We start from the raw sequence: 16,852 nt of genomic DNA, 5'->3' as shown, positions 1-16,852 counted from the left end.
AAATCAGAGTTTAACTCATGACAAGGAAGAGCTTTTTTTTTTTTTTTTTTTTAACAGTAATAACTGCCAATCCTTTGAGAACCACTGAAAATCTATCCTCTTTAAAACAAACAAACAAACAAACAAAAAAGCACAGTACAACTGTGAACTTGCTTTTACCTAACATTTTTTTCTTTAAGCTCCTTCTTGTTTTTAACAGCTGCTTATTAATAACATTTAAATTGTTTCCAGGGTTTTTGTGAGTATGCTCTTGCCCTTTTATTTTTTAAATGTTGGAATGGACCTTTTTGTATATTTAGCTGAGACAATCTATAAATTCTTAGAAGTAAAATTGTTGAGTAAAAGTGTAGATTTTGAAAATGGAAAGATATTGGCAAATTGTTCTAAAAAAGATTCATCCAATTACTATCCCACTAAAAGTGTATGACACTATATCCTCACATTCTTGCCAGAGTGGGTATTATAAAAAATTTTAATTTTTGCCAATTTGTGGCATAATTGTATCTCAATATTGTTTTGACTTGTATTTCCTATCGCATTTGTGAGGGGAAAGGTTCATATGTATCCATTGCATTTATTTTTTCTGTGAACTGCAAGTTTTTGTTCTTTGTCTTATAGGAAAAGGGAACAAACAGTATGAACAAAGGTGCCAACCCTTTGAGGGGTTGCTAATACTTGTGAATGGTTGCAGTATCAGGGGTTGCAATCAGGGTTAATGGGAACAGGAGGGCAGGGACAGAGGGAAGGAGGGAGGGAAAGGAGGTTAGAGAGGCAGGCAGGGCCAGAGCTTTGAGGTCCTTGTGGGCCAAATAAAGAGCTTGGACAGAAGCATCATTGGTGGTGGTTAGGCCTAAACTGTAGCTCTTGGTAATTTTGACAGGGTGTCTGTGTGTGTGGCATGGCCAACTGTCCAGTTCTCCAAGTCTAATCCTCAAATAACTCATTCTTAGGCCTTTCACCTTGGGTCTTAAAGCCACTGGGCCATGCTTGGTAAACAGGTAAACAGGAGAATAGGCCAGAGACTTCAGACATCGTCTGGCAGGGCGTTGTCTCTGGGAGGGTGTTTCTGTGTGGGGAATGGATTCTATTGCTCTTCCTAATACTGCCCTGAGCCCTTCCTGACAGCAGTCATTAAGGTCGGTGGTTTTTCAGTTCTTTTAATTTGAGTGGCTTTCTGGGAAAAGCTGTGGATGCTGGCCAATATGCTAATGATAACGGCACTGCTTTGAAGGTCTGGTTAGATCTGTAGAAAATCATTTCAGAGTTAACTGGATCAGCAAATCAACAGCAGTCCCTTGGAGAAGAAAGTGACAGAGGGAGAGAAAATACATATGCAGAGTGGGGCAAAAGTAGGCTTACCATTGTTGTTTGAAAAATAATGTAATCATTCATAAATAATACAAAAATAAACTGTTTCAGGTTCTCACGACTGTAAAACTGTTTTGCCCATCCTGTATATTTAATATTTCAGAATTCAAAGACTCATATTTCAAAAAGAAGAGTCCACATCATAATAATAAGTCGCTGCTTATAATTTTCCCTGCTGTGGGCTTAGCTGTGTAATTGGTATATTGGAGTTAAAATACATTGACTTGGCACTTAGAAGCAGGCCACTAGCCCTCACCCTCTTTGTATTTGCTCTGCCATCTTCCTGTCCCCAGAGTCCTGGCAGGAGAGTGGCCATCGGATTCTAAATCTGGGTTTTAGTGGACTCGGGTTTTCAGAGAGAGAGAGAGAGAGAGAGAGAGAGAGAGAGAGAGAGAGAGAGAGAGAGAGAGAGAGAGAGAGATGGACTAACATGGGGGTCTTGGACTCTCTCTCCATCTTCCTTCTCCCCTCCACACATGTGCTCATGGAAGTGGGGCCCTCGGTCAAGGAGGGAGAGTGTTCCAGGGGAGGGGCATGGCGCTTTACACAGAAGAGAAGTTTGCTGATATTGCTTCTACAACTCTCCATGCACAGAGAGTCCTTCAAGGCTTTTTATTTTTAAAATGTATTTATTTAATATAGGGGTGGGGGACTTGTTTTTTCTTTTTCTGCCAAAGGGCCATTTGGATATTTATAACATCATTTGTGGGCCATACAAAATTATCAACTTAAAAATTAGCCTACTATATTTGGTCAGATATTTAATTAACTCACCCCAATGCCATGGCAGGGCCAGGCCAAATGATATAAGGCCCACGGACTAGGCATTCCTGATTAAATACAACCTAGTATACAATATAGTAATCTCCCATTTACTATATCACACTACACTGTGCTCACCTGTAGGGACAGCGAAGCAGGGGACAGGACCGTTCTCAGTTGATAACCAGTGCTTCCTCCCGTAGCCTTTATAGTGCCATGGGGGTATTTATTAATCAGAGTGTGGAGAAGGCATTTCCAATCACTGCGTGGCTGAGCAGCTTCCCAGGATAAGCAGACCTGGAGGGGCATTGTGAGTGTGTCCATGATGAAGGCACCTTGTTAGTGTGAAAATCCAGGACCCTGCAGGGTAGTAGCAGGAGTGCTGCTGGGACTCAAGCCCCCTTCCTCTGGGCTTTGTGGCCATCACTGGGTGTTGACCCTCAGGATTTGTGTCCTCACCTGTAATGGGAGTGACAGCACATACCTTGTATCTGCGGGTCCCTCTTTGCCTTTCTGTGCAAGAGGCTATCAGGGTGGCAGCATGAAGAGCTGAGAAGGCAATATAACAAGTGAGGAGGTTTGTGTTTTTTACTGTAGGGTAGGGGTGTCGAACTCAATCAGAGAAGGGGCCAAAATCTAAAATCCAGCCTAAATCGCGGGCCGAATGGTTTACTGAACAGTCATAAACTGTCATTGTGATGGAAATGCAGCGGAATGCAGTGATGACAGCGCGGTGCGGGCCACACTGCAAGGCCTGGCGGGACGGATTTGGCCCGCGGGCCTTGTGTTTGACACATGTGCTGTAGGGGATAGGAAGGGGAGAATCAGCAGGGTTTTCTGGAAGAGGATTTAGGAGATTCAGAGTTTACTTTGCTCTCAGGTGCTGTTTGCTATTGGAGTTTGGGGACATTATTTAAAGAGCCAGATTTTCCATCCACGATTTCTTTAGGACCTTCACTGTGCATTTGGCCTCGGCATGGCTAGATTTGGTATTTTCTTGGTGTCGACTGTTGTGCCATCGCCGGTGTGGCTCTTTCTTGGAGGTTGGCAGTTTTTGGTCACTACCCAGGACTGGCCTTTTTTTTATTGTTTTCTAATAATTGGGCCCAGGCCTTGGCCATGTTATACCTTTTTAAATACTGAGCTTCTGGTTGCTCTGCTGCCTCCTGCATTCCCCCTACCAGGGCTTGAACCCACAACCTGGGCATGTGCCCTGACTGGAAATTGGAAACAGTGACCTTATGGTTCCTGGGCCAATGCTCAACCACTGAGCCACACCAGCGGGCAGGATTGGCTCTGTTTTGATCCCTGTGGCTGTCATATGGTGAGGCTGGCCAGGGTGTTGGGTGAGTGCTGGCTTCTCTGCCTTTTGAAATCCAACGTTGAATTAGAAAGTACAGCCAGTCTTTCTCCTCTCTGATTTCACACTATTCCCTTTCTTCAATCACCTTGTGTTTGTCTTTAAAAATGGGCTCAGCTGGCCACCATGGCTCAGTGGTTGAACATTGACCAGGAGGTCATGATTCGATTCCCAGTCAGGGCACATGCCCAGGTTACGTGCTCGATCCCCAGTGTGGGACATGCAGGAGACAGCCAATCAATGATTCTGTCACATCATTGATGCTTCAATATCTCTCTCCTTTTCTCTTTCTCTCTGAAATCAATAAATATATATATTAAAAATGGGCTCAGTTGAGAGCATGAAGATCCTCAAAATCCTGAGTTTCTGATCGAGTGGTTGGAAAGGTGATGAAAACTGAAAATTAGTGCATCTGTGTCTGCATTCTGTTGACAAAGGTGGAGTTGGAATAGGATGCTTGACCCTAGGAGTATGGCTAGGATTATGGGTAGGATTAGGATTAACATGAAGCCATTGCTGCAGTTTTACTTAGGTGCATTATGTTTAGCTTGAAATACATAAACTCGAGGCATCACCATTTGAATTTCAAAAATAAAATTCTTACATTAAATTTTCGGTTCATAAAAATTAGAAATGATTTTTTTTCCAGTTTTCTTTTCTTAGTGTCCAGGCATAGAAAACACACTTAATATTTGTTGGAATTTGAGCTGTTAGATATGTTGCAAGCACGTATGTATTATGTAATACATAATTAATATGTATTAGATAATACAATACATATTAAAAGATTTCAGGCATCTAGAAGTGATTTGGTGTTGGATGAGAAGATCGGCACATAATAATAGTCCTAATAATTGCTACAATTTATTGAGCACATACATCAGATACTGTGCTAGGCATTTTAGTTACATAATCTCAGTTAATCTTTGAGAGAATACTAGGAGATGGTAGCCTTTCACTTAAGAGAAAAAGCACCTGTCAGCAATCTGCACTTTTTGTTCCATGTGTATTGTTGATAAAGCCAATGAGGGAGCCAGTTACTATTGCCATATGATCTCTTTCCTGCCACTGTGAACTTTCTCATCATCTTAAGCATATGAAGTTTGTTTAAAGTGGTATTGAGTTCTTTAGGTTGAGAAGACTGAAGGGGACAAGTCTACTATTGCGTATCTTTTTCTTCCCAAATTTACCAGCCCCCATGGTAGTATAACTAACTAAATCATAACTAACTAAATCTGTACAGGAGCTCCCAGCAAACTCTAAAGATCAAAGTTGAAAGAGGATATCGAGCTCCCTCCCAGATCCCTGGGGCACTGTGTCTGTGGACACAGCCACCAGATTAGTCCTGGAGGAGTGGCTCTTTAAGAAATAAGACTGAAGGTAAGCTCATCACCTCCAGAGGTTTGTTGTCTTTGGAAACAGCATTATTACTATTAGGTTATTTAGGGGAAAAGAAGGAGAAAAATAAAAATAAGGGAACAACCCCTCAATGATTGGTTTTTAACGCAGTATTTGCAGTGTTAACCCCCCCCCCCCCCCCCTTCTTAGAATTGCTGAAATAGTTTTGCAAAGAATAGCCTCCATGTCCAGGTCTCTCTCTCCTTTTTTTCACACTGCATTTGAGCAGCTTGCACATTGGTTGAAAAATCAGCCGTGAAGTCTGTGGTTTCCTGTGCACATTTCTAATAATATTTATACAGGCTCTTTCTTAATGAACCGTATAAATATTTATCATAAGAACCATCTTTTGATGATGAATAAGGGCTAAAAATCAGTCCGGTTTACGCTGGGGACTTGGACAGGCGGCTTTGCTGCCCTTTGAAGCGTCCTGTGGCTGAGGAGTTAGGGATGGCTCAGGACTTGTGGGCAGTGCACTTGAGTTTCTCTCCAGTATCTTTCTTTCTCTTGGCCTCCTCCATCCATGTCCTTATTTCTCTTTGCCTGACCACTCTCTCCATACCCCCATCAGGTTTGCCTTTTAGAACATTCATCTTTGCCTAAAAAGAATGAGGTGGGACCATTCGTAAATTGTGCTTTGGAGCTTTATCCACTCAGCCTCCAATCCCAGCACCTCTGCTTCTGTGCTCAGTGACCTTCAACAGCTATGTCGTGGAGAACCTATCTCCTCTACTGGAGAATGGGCTCATCATGCTGATCTCACACGGTTGTTAGAAAGATGCAATGAAATAACATGGGTGATTTGCAGAGCAGAGCTTACTACATGCTAGCTGTTGCTGCACTTGCTGTGGATATTGTCATTGGAGAAGTGGTCAAACTTGTTTTTTAATTTTAGGTTGGTGTTGTGGAAAGAGCCCTAAGGCTTACCCTAAGAGACAAGGGTTCAAATATGGGTGCTGCTGTTTAATGTTTGTGTGACTTGGGCAAATTTCCCCATCCCACTGAGGTGTCACATGGGCACAGACTCACCAACTTGATTGGGTTTTAGTCAAAAGAGGTTCACACGTGTGAAAGTGCCAGACACACAGCAGGGTCCTAATCCTTTAAAAAAAATTTAGAAAAGGAAATAATGTTTTCCATCTTGCAGTGACTTTATCTTTGAAGCCCCAGAGGCACTGGGATACAGTTCAGAGTCCAGGACTCCTGCAGATGGAACTTCTGACCCAGGAACAAAGGGCACAGAGTGAGCGGGAAGGCAGGGAAAGCCCTTTGGCAGAGTTTGTGTAACTCCCAGGGTTCAGTTACAGGGAAGCTGCCCAAGGGCTCGAACCTCTCTGCTTTCCTGCTTTCAGGGTCCATGTCTGGAAACAATCAACAGAGATCACTTAAAACTATAATACTGGAAAGCGTGGTGAACCCGAAATATTTAATTAGGATCTGTTTCTTAGAAAAACATGAACTGGGAAGTGTGAGAGAGCCATGCTGGGAAGATAGGAGCCCTTTTTCCTGTGGGTTTGACTCTTCATGACTGATCCTTGGTAATACGGTCTATAAATGATAGTTTGCCAGAGAGGCAGCGTGGCGTGGGGGAAGGGTCAGTCTCTGAAGGTGAGCAGCCCGAGTTCTGAGTTAGCCTATCTGAGACAAAGTAGGCAGGGTCCCCCAGCAGAGTGCTTGGCCATTTGATAAATGGAGGCGTATCAGGGGTGTTGCATCTTGAGAAAACAGTAGGGACTGTGGAGCCAGAGAGGATTGGATTGCTGTCAGCTATCTTACTTACTAGTTGCATAACATTCTGGAGTGAGTTTCTTTCCCTGTCTACAACTCACTCTCCTCATCTGATTATGTTCAGGGTTGGTGTCAGAATTAAAAGTGGGAATGTATAAAAAACAACTGGGTGTCAGACTTGGGATCTCTGTATATAGTCATATATATGTCCCTGAAAGTGTATCGAGGATGGTGTGTTCAACTCTCCCATGAAAATTGAAGTAAGGTGTTCCACAGCCTATTTCTGAAAAATCCCATGATTTTTCTTTTGAAGGGCAGGCATTAGGAGAGAGTTCATGTTCAGGTCAGTATGTCAGTGAGGTCAATAAGTCCTCAATGCAAACAAGATGAATTTCGGAGGATTTCCATGGTAGATATTAATAGGTGCCAACCATGGACATAGAAATATTTTAAAAACGTTACCATAGAATATGGTATTTCATGATTTACACAGATCCTGAGGAAAATTGCCCCAGTAAATTAGTTGTTTTAATGTTGTTGTAAGTAGTTGTTTTTTTTAAAAATTGTTTTATGTATTTTTGTAGGATATTTCCCAAATAAATTCTAATTTTAGAATAGTTAAAAAAGTGGTGATGTCAACAAGCTCCTTAGCACAGCAGAGACCCACAGTGAACATGGCACCTTTGATGATTTCCCTAAGGACAGGTGACTTGTCGGGTTCCTGTGGTGCCAGGACTGGGCTAAGGGGACAGCCGTGATCCCAGCAGCAGTGCATTGAAATGATTAATGAACCAGGAGAGGTGAGGCCTCCCCTGAAGGGTGGGCTCTTTCCTGTTTAGCAAAGAGATAGGTCTAAATGCTGAAACTGCAGAGTGGAAATCCTCCTCCTTGGATTTTACTGGAAATAAATCAGGATGTAAAATGGGAGAGGGGTGGGGGGGAGAGGTTACAATACTGTACTCCCTGCAGAGGAAGCCAGAGTCAAAGGGAAGAGGAACCTAGGTGTGAGGAATTGGGCCCTAGACCCCCTTCTTCTCCCTCCTCCCTCCCCCCTGCAGCAGAATTTCTCTTATGTTTGGGATTGGCAAGAGTGGAGACAAGTCTGGATGGTGGCTAACCAGGTCTGTGTCAGCAAGAATGTTTGTATTCTTCATTTTCTGTTGATTTCTTGTTTCTCCCTGAAGTGCTTAGAGTAGTCTTTGGAATGTTCTAGCCAAGGGCAGAGAGTTGTTGGTAGGCTAAGATCAGTGTTAAGGAGCAGCACCCCAGACCCCTTCCCAGTGGGGCTGTAGGAAGCTAAGAGAAGTAGGATGTGTGTGTGTGTGAGAACAGTGGGGAGGTGGACCAGCCAGCTTGGCCAGCCTTTGTCCTTTTCAAAGATAATGACACGGAGGAAACTCTGAACTGGGGCACTGTCCCATTTTGTCCCTCATTGTATCCTGAGTTTTGAGCTGGGTGCCTGGCACAGTCCGCATTTCTTCAAATTGCAGCTATCATTCATTGCAAGACGCATCATTATTTCTGTTACTGCTAAGAAAGAAAAAAGGCTACCAATGAATTGTATGACGCCATTGGTCATCAGGTTCAGTCTGATTTTGCAGAAGAAAAATTAGTGTTTAGAATTTAATAAAATGTAGCTATAAGCATCCAATAAATATTTGTAATTGGATGACTGAAGCATTTAGATATTAGAATCAAGACAAAACACTATTCCATCTCAATACAATTTAGGAATGCAAACTCTATTAAAACATGAATTTGTTCATCCTTGTCTGCTATTGATTCAGTGATTTAGTCATTCACTCAGTAAACATTTATTGGAAACAGATTATGTACCAGACCCTGTGCTAGGAGCTGGCAATGTGGAAATCAATAGTTCCCTTTGTCAGGCTCAGGCCAGTAAGGGAGATGGATAAGGAATTAAAAAAAAAAAAAAAAAAAAAAAAAAAAAGGCACAATTCTGAGTGGTAAGTTTCCACAGAAAGTAGGGACACAGCGGCCTGGTGGCTGCAAGGGGCAGAGAAAAGCAAGGAGGTCTTCCCTGAAGAGATGATGATGGAGCAAGATCTTACAGTGTGGGTCTGTGGTCACCAGGCAGGAGGAGGAAAGAATTAGGGAAGAGCAGGTCTGAAGTTGATGGGCAGTTGGGCAGCAGTGGGATGCACTTGGGAATCTATGAGGAGTTTTGGGATGTCTTGAGCTGGGGGTGAGGATGGGCAGGACGGGGTTGGACACAGCTGGACAGCAGGTAGCAAGAAGCTCCTGGAAGCCTGAGATGTGATGCTGAGAGCCTGGGACTGTGTATCAGCCCTGAATCAAAGGTGGCCCACCTTCCCGAGTCCTGAGGGAAGGAGGAAGGTGGGGCCATGGTGATCTCTGCTTCAAACTGAGCAGCTCTGCTTTGACCTGTTTCATTTAAATTTTCTGAGAAGTGCCTTGAAGAAACGATGTCACCTTTGAATGAGTGAAGTGAAGGAAAGCATGGTGTGAACACTGGTGCTGCTGGTCCTTTGGGGCTCCTGGATGGTTGTAAATGAGGGGGAGAAGATGAGGAAGCAGTGGGCTGAAGCCTGAGAGTTGTCCTCTGAAGCTCTGATGACGGTAGCAAATGTTCTTACTATAGCTTCCCCGTTTTTCTCTCCATCTGCCAGCCAGCTAGCCAGCCAGCCAGCCAGCAAGCGGGGCAGGCCCTGCTGGGAAATCTCTGTGATAAAGTCAGAAGCAGTCGCTTTTAATGAAGCTGTTTTTTGTCTGGAATAAATATCCAGGAAGCAGTAAGCAAACATCTGCTGGCTGGCTTCGTTTTAGTGTCCCCCAGTGTGACGTTGCCCAGGAAGTGTTACCCTTTGGAAGGGGAAGGGGCACAGAACGCTGCTGCCCCTGTTGAAATGGGACTCTGGGTGTTAGGACTGCCCCGAGCTCACCGGGGGAGCTGTAGCATGTTAACCAGCATGGCTGTCTTGGGGCAGGGGGTGGGCTGGTTCTTTGAAAGCCAAATATGGCACACGAAAGCCTCTCTGAGATTTCTGTCCTGTTGGCTGATCTGACCAAAGGGACTTGGAGTGGCAATGAAGGCGAAGGCATTCCGGAGTGTCCTCCAGTCAGATTTCCTTGTACCTCCCAAGGGGTCTGTAAAGAAAACAGATTCTCTGCAGATTCCTGGTCCTGCCTCCGGCGTGGCTGCTTCCCAATTCCCAGTCTCTTCATTACCGGGCTGCAGGATGTTTGCCTCTTCTCCAGACCTATACTGCCAGCTGTTAGAAACACAGGAAAGAGCGGAGACTCAGGAGCTCGCAGACCTGGGACTGCAGGCCCGGGGTGCCCCTGAGGGCTGCTGGCTAAGTTCCTTAACTTCTCAGAGACCTATTTCCCCATCAGGATAATGTGCATGGTCATAATAATGCACATTTACTGTTCTTAAGCATGTTGACTTAGCATTAAGAGAAAACTTATGTACTTCTTGGAGCCTCACCTTGATCACCTGTAACATAGAGATTTAAATATACTCGTCTTGGCCCAGTTGGTATGGCTCAGTGGTTGAGTGTTGACCAGGAGGTTCAATTATGGTTAGTACACATGATAGGATTGTGAGCTAGATTCCCAGTAGGGTGCCTGCAGGAGACAGCTGATCAATGATTCTTGATGTTTCTCTCCCCCTCTTCCCTTCCTCTTCCCTCTTCCTCTCCCTCTCCCTCTCCGTCTTATTTTCTCTCTCTGAAATCAATACAAAAACATTTTAAATATAATCACCTTGGAGAATCCTAGTGTGGAGTAGTGGGAGGTTTGTGCTTGGCATGTAATAGATGCTCATATAATTATTTATGTGAACGATTGACTGTGTAGATGAAGTTCCCATTCAGTATCATGGCCACTGTCCTTGTTTTGAGAAACTCATTAAGAATAAATGCATATCAGTTACCTCAATATTCTCAATTCTCCTATAATCCTTTACTTACCTTTATAGCACTTTTCACTTGATATCATGACTTTGCTTAAATAGTCATACAGCTGTTCATAAATTTTTCACATCTGACCCCCTCCCAAGAATGGAAATTCTATATCTGGGAAGATGCCTGTCTTGTTCACCACCACCTAGTTCATGCCTGTTACCATACTGTTAGCACTCAACATTTTGGGGGGTGAATAAATCATAGAAGGCCACCAGTTCGTTAGCTGCACCCCTTTCATTTCCACTTTCAGTAGGTCTTGAGCCTGACTTTGCAGACCCTCTTGGTCTTCATGTGGTTTGCCTTTGATCCCTGTAGGCCAAGAGAACGCCATGCCTGGTGGAGATCAGGAACCAGGGCGCTACTACGTGGGTGTGGATGTTGGGACAGGCAGTGTCCGTGCGGCTCTGGTGGACCAGCGGGGCAGCCTTTTGGCTTTTGCGGATCAGGCAATTAACAAATGGGAGCCTCAGTTCAACCATCATGAGCAGTCCTCGGAGGACATATGGGCCGCGTGCTGTACTGTCACCAAGGTAAGACCATAGCTGCGGTGCTCCCTCCTCACATATGCTTCTGCTGAGTGTGTGCCGTGTGTCCACCTGGCGCCAGGGACAGTGTTGGCAGTAACTTCAGACACAGGCTTGGCCTTGCAGGAGCTGACATTCTAGTAGTGACAGAGACCAACAGCCAGCCAAACAGGACATGATAGGTGGTGGGAGCAAAGTGATTGTGACTGGCGCTGAGGAAAGGGTTACCTCTGAGGGGCATAAGGTAGACGGGACAGGAGATGGGAACATGCAGGCATAGCATGGTCAGGTATGACCTAAAGTGGAAGAAGTCACTGATAATCATCGCTAACATCTGTGCTTTATGTGTGCCCATGTGGTACAAAACGTGTTAACATGGATTATGTAGTTGAATCTTCACAAGGAAGCAGGACTGGAACCTAAGCACTTTGATTCCAGCACTGCACCCTTAGTCACTGGGCTGACCTGCTTTCCAAGCGGACAAGTGAAGGGAACCTCATTTTGTTCAGAGGGAACAGCATGTGCAAAGGCACTGTGGCATGAGAATACGGTGTGTTTTGAGAAAGCAAGGAAGTTGGGCAAGTGAGGAGCAATTCAGTTGTGCTAGGCAGATGTTTGCCTTGAGCGGCCTTGGATTGGAGTCAGCTTGCTGGCTTGAGGGAGGAAGTGATGCTGGCCAATGCTAGTTCATTTTTAGTTTCACTTGACTATTCAGTTTTATATTCTGGTGATCAGAAACAACAGAGATTCTTTCCTCCTTATTTTCCAAAGGAAAAAATGAAGTTTTGGGTCCTCTCTTTTCCTCCTAGTTTAGTTCCTCAAATATTCATGAAGGGCTTGGCAATTTACAGATGGACAATTCACCCTTCTATCTGTATTGATCAATCTGTTTAAACTTTAATGAGCCCTGGGCTCTTGTTAGTGCTCCAGGAGAAGATGGCAGAGAGAGGAGGTAGGAGTGGGAGGCGCTGGAGCAATATAGGAATAAAAGAAGGCACATTTTCTCTTCTACCTGTTTAATTTTCCTCCACCTCCCCCCTCAGCCCCCGCAGCTAACATTTCTTGGGCACTAATTAGGTTCTGCGTATTGCCCTTGGGCCTCCTTTGTTCTTCTAACATGTAGCCTTCCTTGCCATTAAGGAAATTGTCAAGAAGAAAATGTAATCCCCCAATGAAAAGCTACTTTAAGAAAGGTCTGCTCTAAGTACAGTACAGTTTAATGGCAGATTTTAATCATCTCCCAGTGGCGGCCAGCTCGCTCTCTGTGTGGGCCCCTTAGCCACATGAATGCTGTGGTCACTGGTTCTGAATGATGCTCTTTTGCTACAGCAAACCTGGATGCAGCTGCTCCCCTCCTTAAAGAAGGAGGCATCTGTATATTAGCCACAATCACAGAGCACCAATTCTAGAGCCAGACTGCCTGCATCGTCATCCCAGTTCCAATGTTTATTAGCTTGTCATCCTATATCTCTCTCTTGAGGTCTGTGGTGAGGATGCAATGAGCTGGTGCATATGCATTGCCATCACAGTGCCTAGAAATGCATAAGCACTTTGTTTCCTGTGGGAATAAGGATGAGGAGGACAGAAATGAGGGGGATGGATTTGTAAGACAAAATGTACTTAAAAGTCAAAGTTAGTTAGGAGGCACACTTCATAGGAGCAGTCACTATCCACCTCCTGGTTAGGGTTCTTTCTATGCAAGATCCTGAGAAGCACTGGACAAGGGCAAAGTGCAACATAAAATCCATTTTGACTTGTTGGCTCTGTTTTCTCAAGAAGGTTAGAAAGTTAAGAGCTTGAGAGTAGTTGTACTACGTCCTTCTCCCTACGTCATTCACTTGGTGTTCTCCATAGTCAAGTTAATAAAAGAACAACAATAATGGGATGGTGACGATCATAATGGCAGCTAACATTTCTTGGGCACTAATTAGGTTCCAGGTACTATGCTATCATCCTCATCCAGGTATCTTATAAGGGAAGCTTAGGCGTTACTTCATTTTATCTGTATGACAGCCTCTTTTTTTAAAAATTAATCCTCACAGAAGATATTTTTCCACTGACTAGAGAGGGCGAAGGGAGGGGGAGAGACAGAGAGAGAAGCGTTGATATGAGAGAGACACATCAATTGGTTGCCTCCTGCACATGCCCCCACCTAGGGTCAGGGATTGAGCCTGCAACCCAGGTACAGTGCCCTTGAATGGAATCAAACCCAAGTCCCTTCAGTTTCTCTGTCCACTGAGCCAAACCTGCTAGGGCTGTATGACAACCTCTTGATATAGTTTTTATTATTCTCTGTTTTGGAGCAGGAAGAAATGAACTTTGATGAGGTTATGTAACCAGCCCAAGGTCACATGACTAATATGCACCCCACCCCCACGCTCTGCCTTTTGCCTTTCTTTCCAGCCTCCTCTCACCCTGCTAGGAAATGTATGAAGCCACCTGAAGTATTTTGAATTAGCCACTCACTGTGTGGAAAACCTTGAGCTTCCTGTGATGGTTGTACTACCTACATTGAATTACAAGTACCCTTGCCTGGCTGTCCACTCATGCAGAATATGTGTGCACCCCCAGCAAGGGTGATATCTTGTTTATCTTTAATTCTCTAGAGTTCCTCGCTTGTAATATGCTCAGTTCATATTTTTTGAGTTTACCAATGAATGAAATGTCTCTGTTTTCACTATCTGGAATGTTCTTCTCTTACCTCCTTTACCTACCCAACTCCTTGGTATCTTTAAAAAAAAAAAAAAAAAATATATATATATATATATATATATATATACACGCATACATACATACATATATATATTATATATATATATATTATATATATATATATATATATATATATATATATATTATTGATTTTTCACAGAGAGGAAGAGAGAGGGATAGAGAGCTAGAAACATTGATGAGAGAGAAACATCTATCAGCTGTCTCCTGCACACCCCCCACTGTGAATGTGCCCGCAACCAAGGTACATGCCCTTGACCGGCATTGAACCTGGGACCCTTGAGTTTGCAGGCCGACGCTCTATCTACTGAGCCAAACCGATCAGGACTCCTTGGTATCTTACAAGATAAGTTTAAGTCTTGCTTGTATATTAACTGCAATCACAGAGCACCAATTCTAGAGAACTGCATCGTCATCCCAGTTCCTGACCAGTTCTTCCCTCGCTTGTCAACCTCCGAGGAAAGAGAGGGTGAGAAGGCCTCTCTGCGGCCTCAGAGCCCACCACCTTCACATGTCTCCTTACCTGGCCCTCAACAGATTGCATTTAAGTTGATGACTTGTTTGGTACCTTTTAAACCATGAGCTGAGCTCTTGGGAGAGAATTGTCCTTGTATCCCTGCCACAGGGGTGGGGAACCTTTTTCTGCCAAGGGCCATGTAAAATTACCAACTTAAAAATTAACCTGCTGTATTTGGTCAAACATTTCATTAATTCACCCCAGATGCCTTGGCACGAGCCAATTCAAATGATTTTCCCAACTGACCTTAGCGTCCAACACATGGCCCGGAACAGATTTTGTGCTCAATAAATGGTTGTTGAATTAGTGTTACTTAGAGTTAAAAACAGACAATTAAAAAAAACATTCTGGCGTCCCTCATCTTATTGAAGTGTCATAGTGACTCTGTGAGACAGATTGCCATTTTTCTTACTTGACACTTGAAGATAGTAAGGCTTTGAAAATAATAAGTGTTAGAGATAGGACTGGACCCCTAGGGAGATGACTCCAGCTCCTCTTCTCTCTTCTCCACTGGGATTGGATAAACCAGCCAGTTATATATATATATATATATATATATATATATATATATATATATATATATAAATATAATTTTTATTTTAAATTAACAGTTGACATGTAATATTACATTAGTTTCAGGTGCAAAACATAGTTATTAGACATTTATGTACCTTACAAAGTGCTCCCCCAACAAGTCTAGTACCTATGTGATATCATACATAGTTATTCCAATATTAGTGACTACTGGAGGCCCAATGCATGAAATTTGTGCAAGGGGCTTGGCCCTCGCAGCCCCAGCTGGCCCTTGCAGCCCCAGCTTCATCTGGAAGGTCATCCGGATGGTCGTTCTGGTGTTTGGTCTAATTAGCATGTTAGCTGTTAATGACACAGGATATTACTTATGCTCTACTTTATCCCTGTGACTATTTTTATAACTAATAGTTTGTACTTCTTAATTCCTTTCACCTTTTCACCCATCTCCCTAACCCATATTCATTGAACGCTGTTTTATTTGCAATCATCCATTTGATTGTCATACAAGTTGGGTAGGGAAGGGGTTATTCCCTTTTATCTTTGTAAAGAAAAACTGATACCAGAGACTTAACTGACTTCCCCCTAAGTCACCCGGGGCAGGCAATAGGTGATAAGCCTAAAATCAGATAGGATAAATATGTGTACCTTTCCACATCTCTCCATTTCCAACACAACATACCTTCGGCTTTTGTCTAGATTCATATGAGAACCTAACCAATTTCCTCATGTATGCTCTTTCCCTTCCAGTCCATTCTTGTTCTTGGAGGTGGATGATTCTCTCTCTCTTTTTTTTTTTTTTTAATATGCTAACCTGATCATGTCGCTCTTTTGCTTATGACTCTTTAATACCATTTGGATAGAACTGAAATTCCTTAACATGGCCTTCAGCCCTTTAGGGCCTGCTTTCACCATCCTTTTCTGTCTCCTCTATCGATGCCTCTGTCATCTCTGAATCCCAGCCACCTTCTCCTGCCACGTCCTCAGTATGAGGTGCTCCCTCCGGCTTCTCGACTCTCACACACGTGCTTTCTTCTACCCGCCCATTGCCAACACATTTAATTCCTGCTCATCCTTAGAGCCACATTATCCAATGCAATATTCACTAACCACGTGTGGCTATTAAGTTCATTACAGTGAAATACAATTTATTTAAAATTTAAAAAAAATATATAAAATTTAAAATTTGGTCTCTCAGTTGCACTAGCTATGTTTAAAGCACTCAGTAGCTATTTGGTTGGTGGCTACTGTGTCTAACATCACAGGACAGACCATTTCCCATTGCAGAGAGTCTCGTGGACTAGAGCTGCACTGCCTTTATATTTGGAAGTCAGTCTTCAAGGAAGAAACCTTTCCTTGCCCAATATCACCTCCAGATTGAGCCCTGTTTTATTTGCAAAATGTTTTCACAATATCTTGTAATTTTCCTTTCTAGATAGGACATTCACTCTTTGATGAATCATTCACTCTTTGATTAATATCAAATAATAAAATCATTGCATAAACAAATAAACCAACAGAATAAAGAATAAAGCCATTCATTTTTGGGATTAATTATCTATCTTCCCTACTAGATTTTATGGTTCAGGAGGGCTTTTATGTTCCCTATCGTTTGTTTGCTCACCCAGGTCCTAACATACAGTAGACTTAGGGATTGTAAAAAAAATGAGTGATTAAAGAGATTGTGACCTCCCTACTCCCAGTCAGTGGAGAAAGTTTGAGGAAGGATGTAGGGCTAAATGTGACTCTGGGGTACTCTTAAGAGAGGATGTTCAGAACCGGAGAAGTGCGAGATGGTGATGTCAGGGAGCCAGCCCTGGAGCAGATGAGCGCCAGTAGGAGGAAGAAGGGAGACTGGGAGTAATGGTAGGGGCACACCTGGCTAGCTGGTTCTGAGGCCCATAAGGGAGCTTTTTGAGAATCATCCAGAGTTTCAGAGTGACCAGCAGCAGATTCAAGATGGCTTGTAGGGAACAGGCACTAC

At 43.5% G+C, this 16,852-nt stretch overlaps 1 protein-coding gene across 6 annotated transcripts in view; it reads left to right on the top strand.

The window, feature by feature from the left end:
• The window catches only part of FGGY (FGGY carbohydrate kinase domain containing), a 398,623-nt gene that overhangs the window by 12,975 nt on the left and 368,796 nt on the right, over positions 1 to 16,852 (top strand). For 5 of the 6 annotated variants that reach the window (XM_036446820.2, XM_036446819.2, XM_045584552.1 and 2 more), the window contains exon 2: positions 10,882 to 11,096. In XM_036446820.2, coding sequence (XP_036302713.1) covers positions 10,896 to 11,096 — 201 coding nt within the window. In that variant the 5' untranslated portion in view covers positions 10,882 to 10,895. Of the gene's footprint in view, positions 1 to 4,677; positions 4,871 to 10,881; positions 11,097 to 16,852 lie in introns of those variants that run through there. The other variant, XM_036446817.2, reaches the window with a different exon arrangement.

Source organism: Pipistrellus kuhlii, unplaced genomic scaffold, assembly GCF_014108245.1.
Source record: "Pipistrellus kuhlii isolate mPipKuh1 unplaced genomic scaffold, mPipKuh1.p scaffold_m20_p_2, whole genome shotgun sequence".
Lineage (NCBI taxonomy): Eukaryota > Metazoa > Chordata > Mammalia > Chiroptera > Vespertilionidae > Pipistrellus > Pipistrellus kuhlii.
This window is presented reverse-complemented; position numbering and strand designations above follow the sequence as displayed.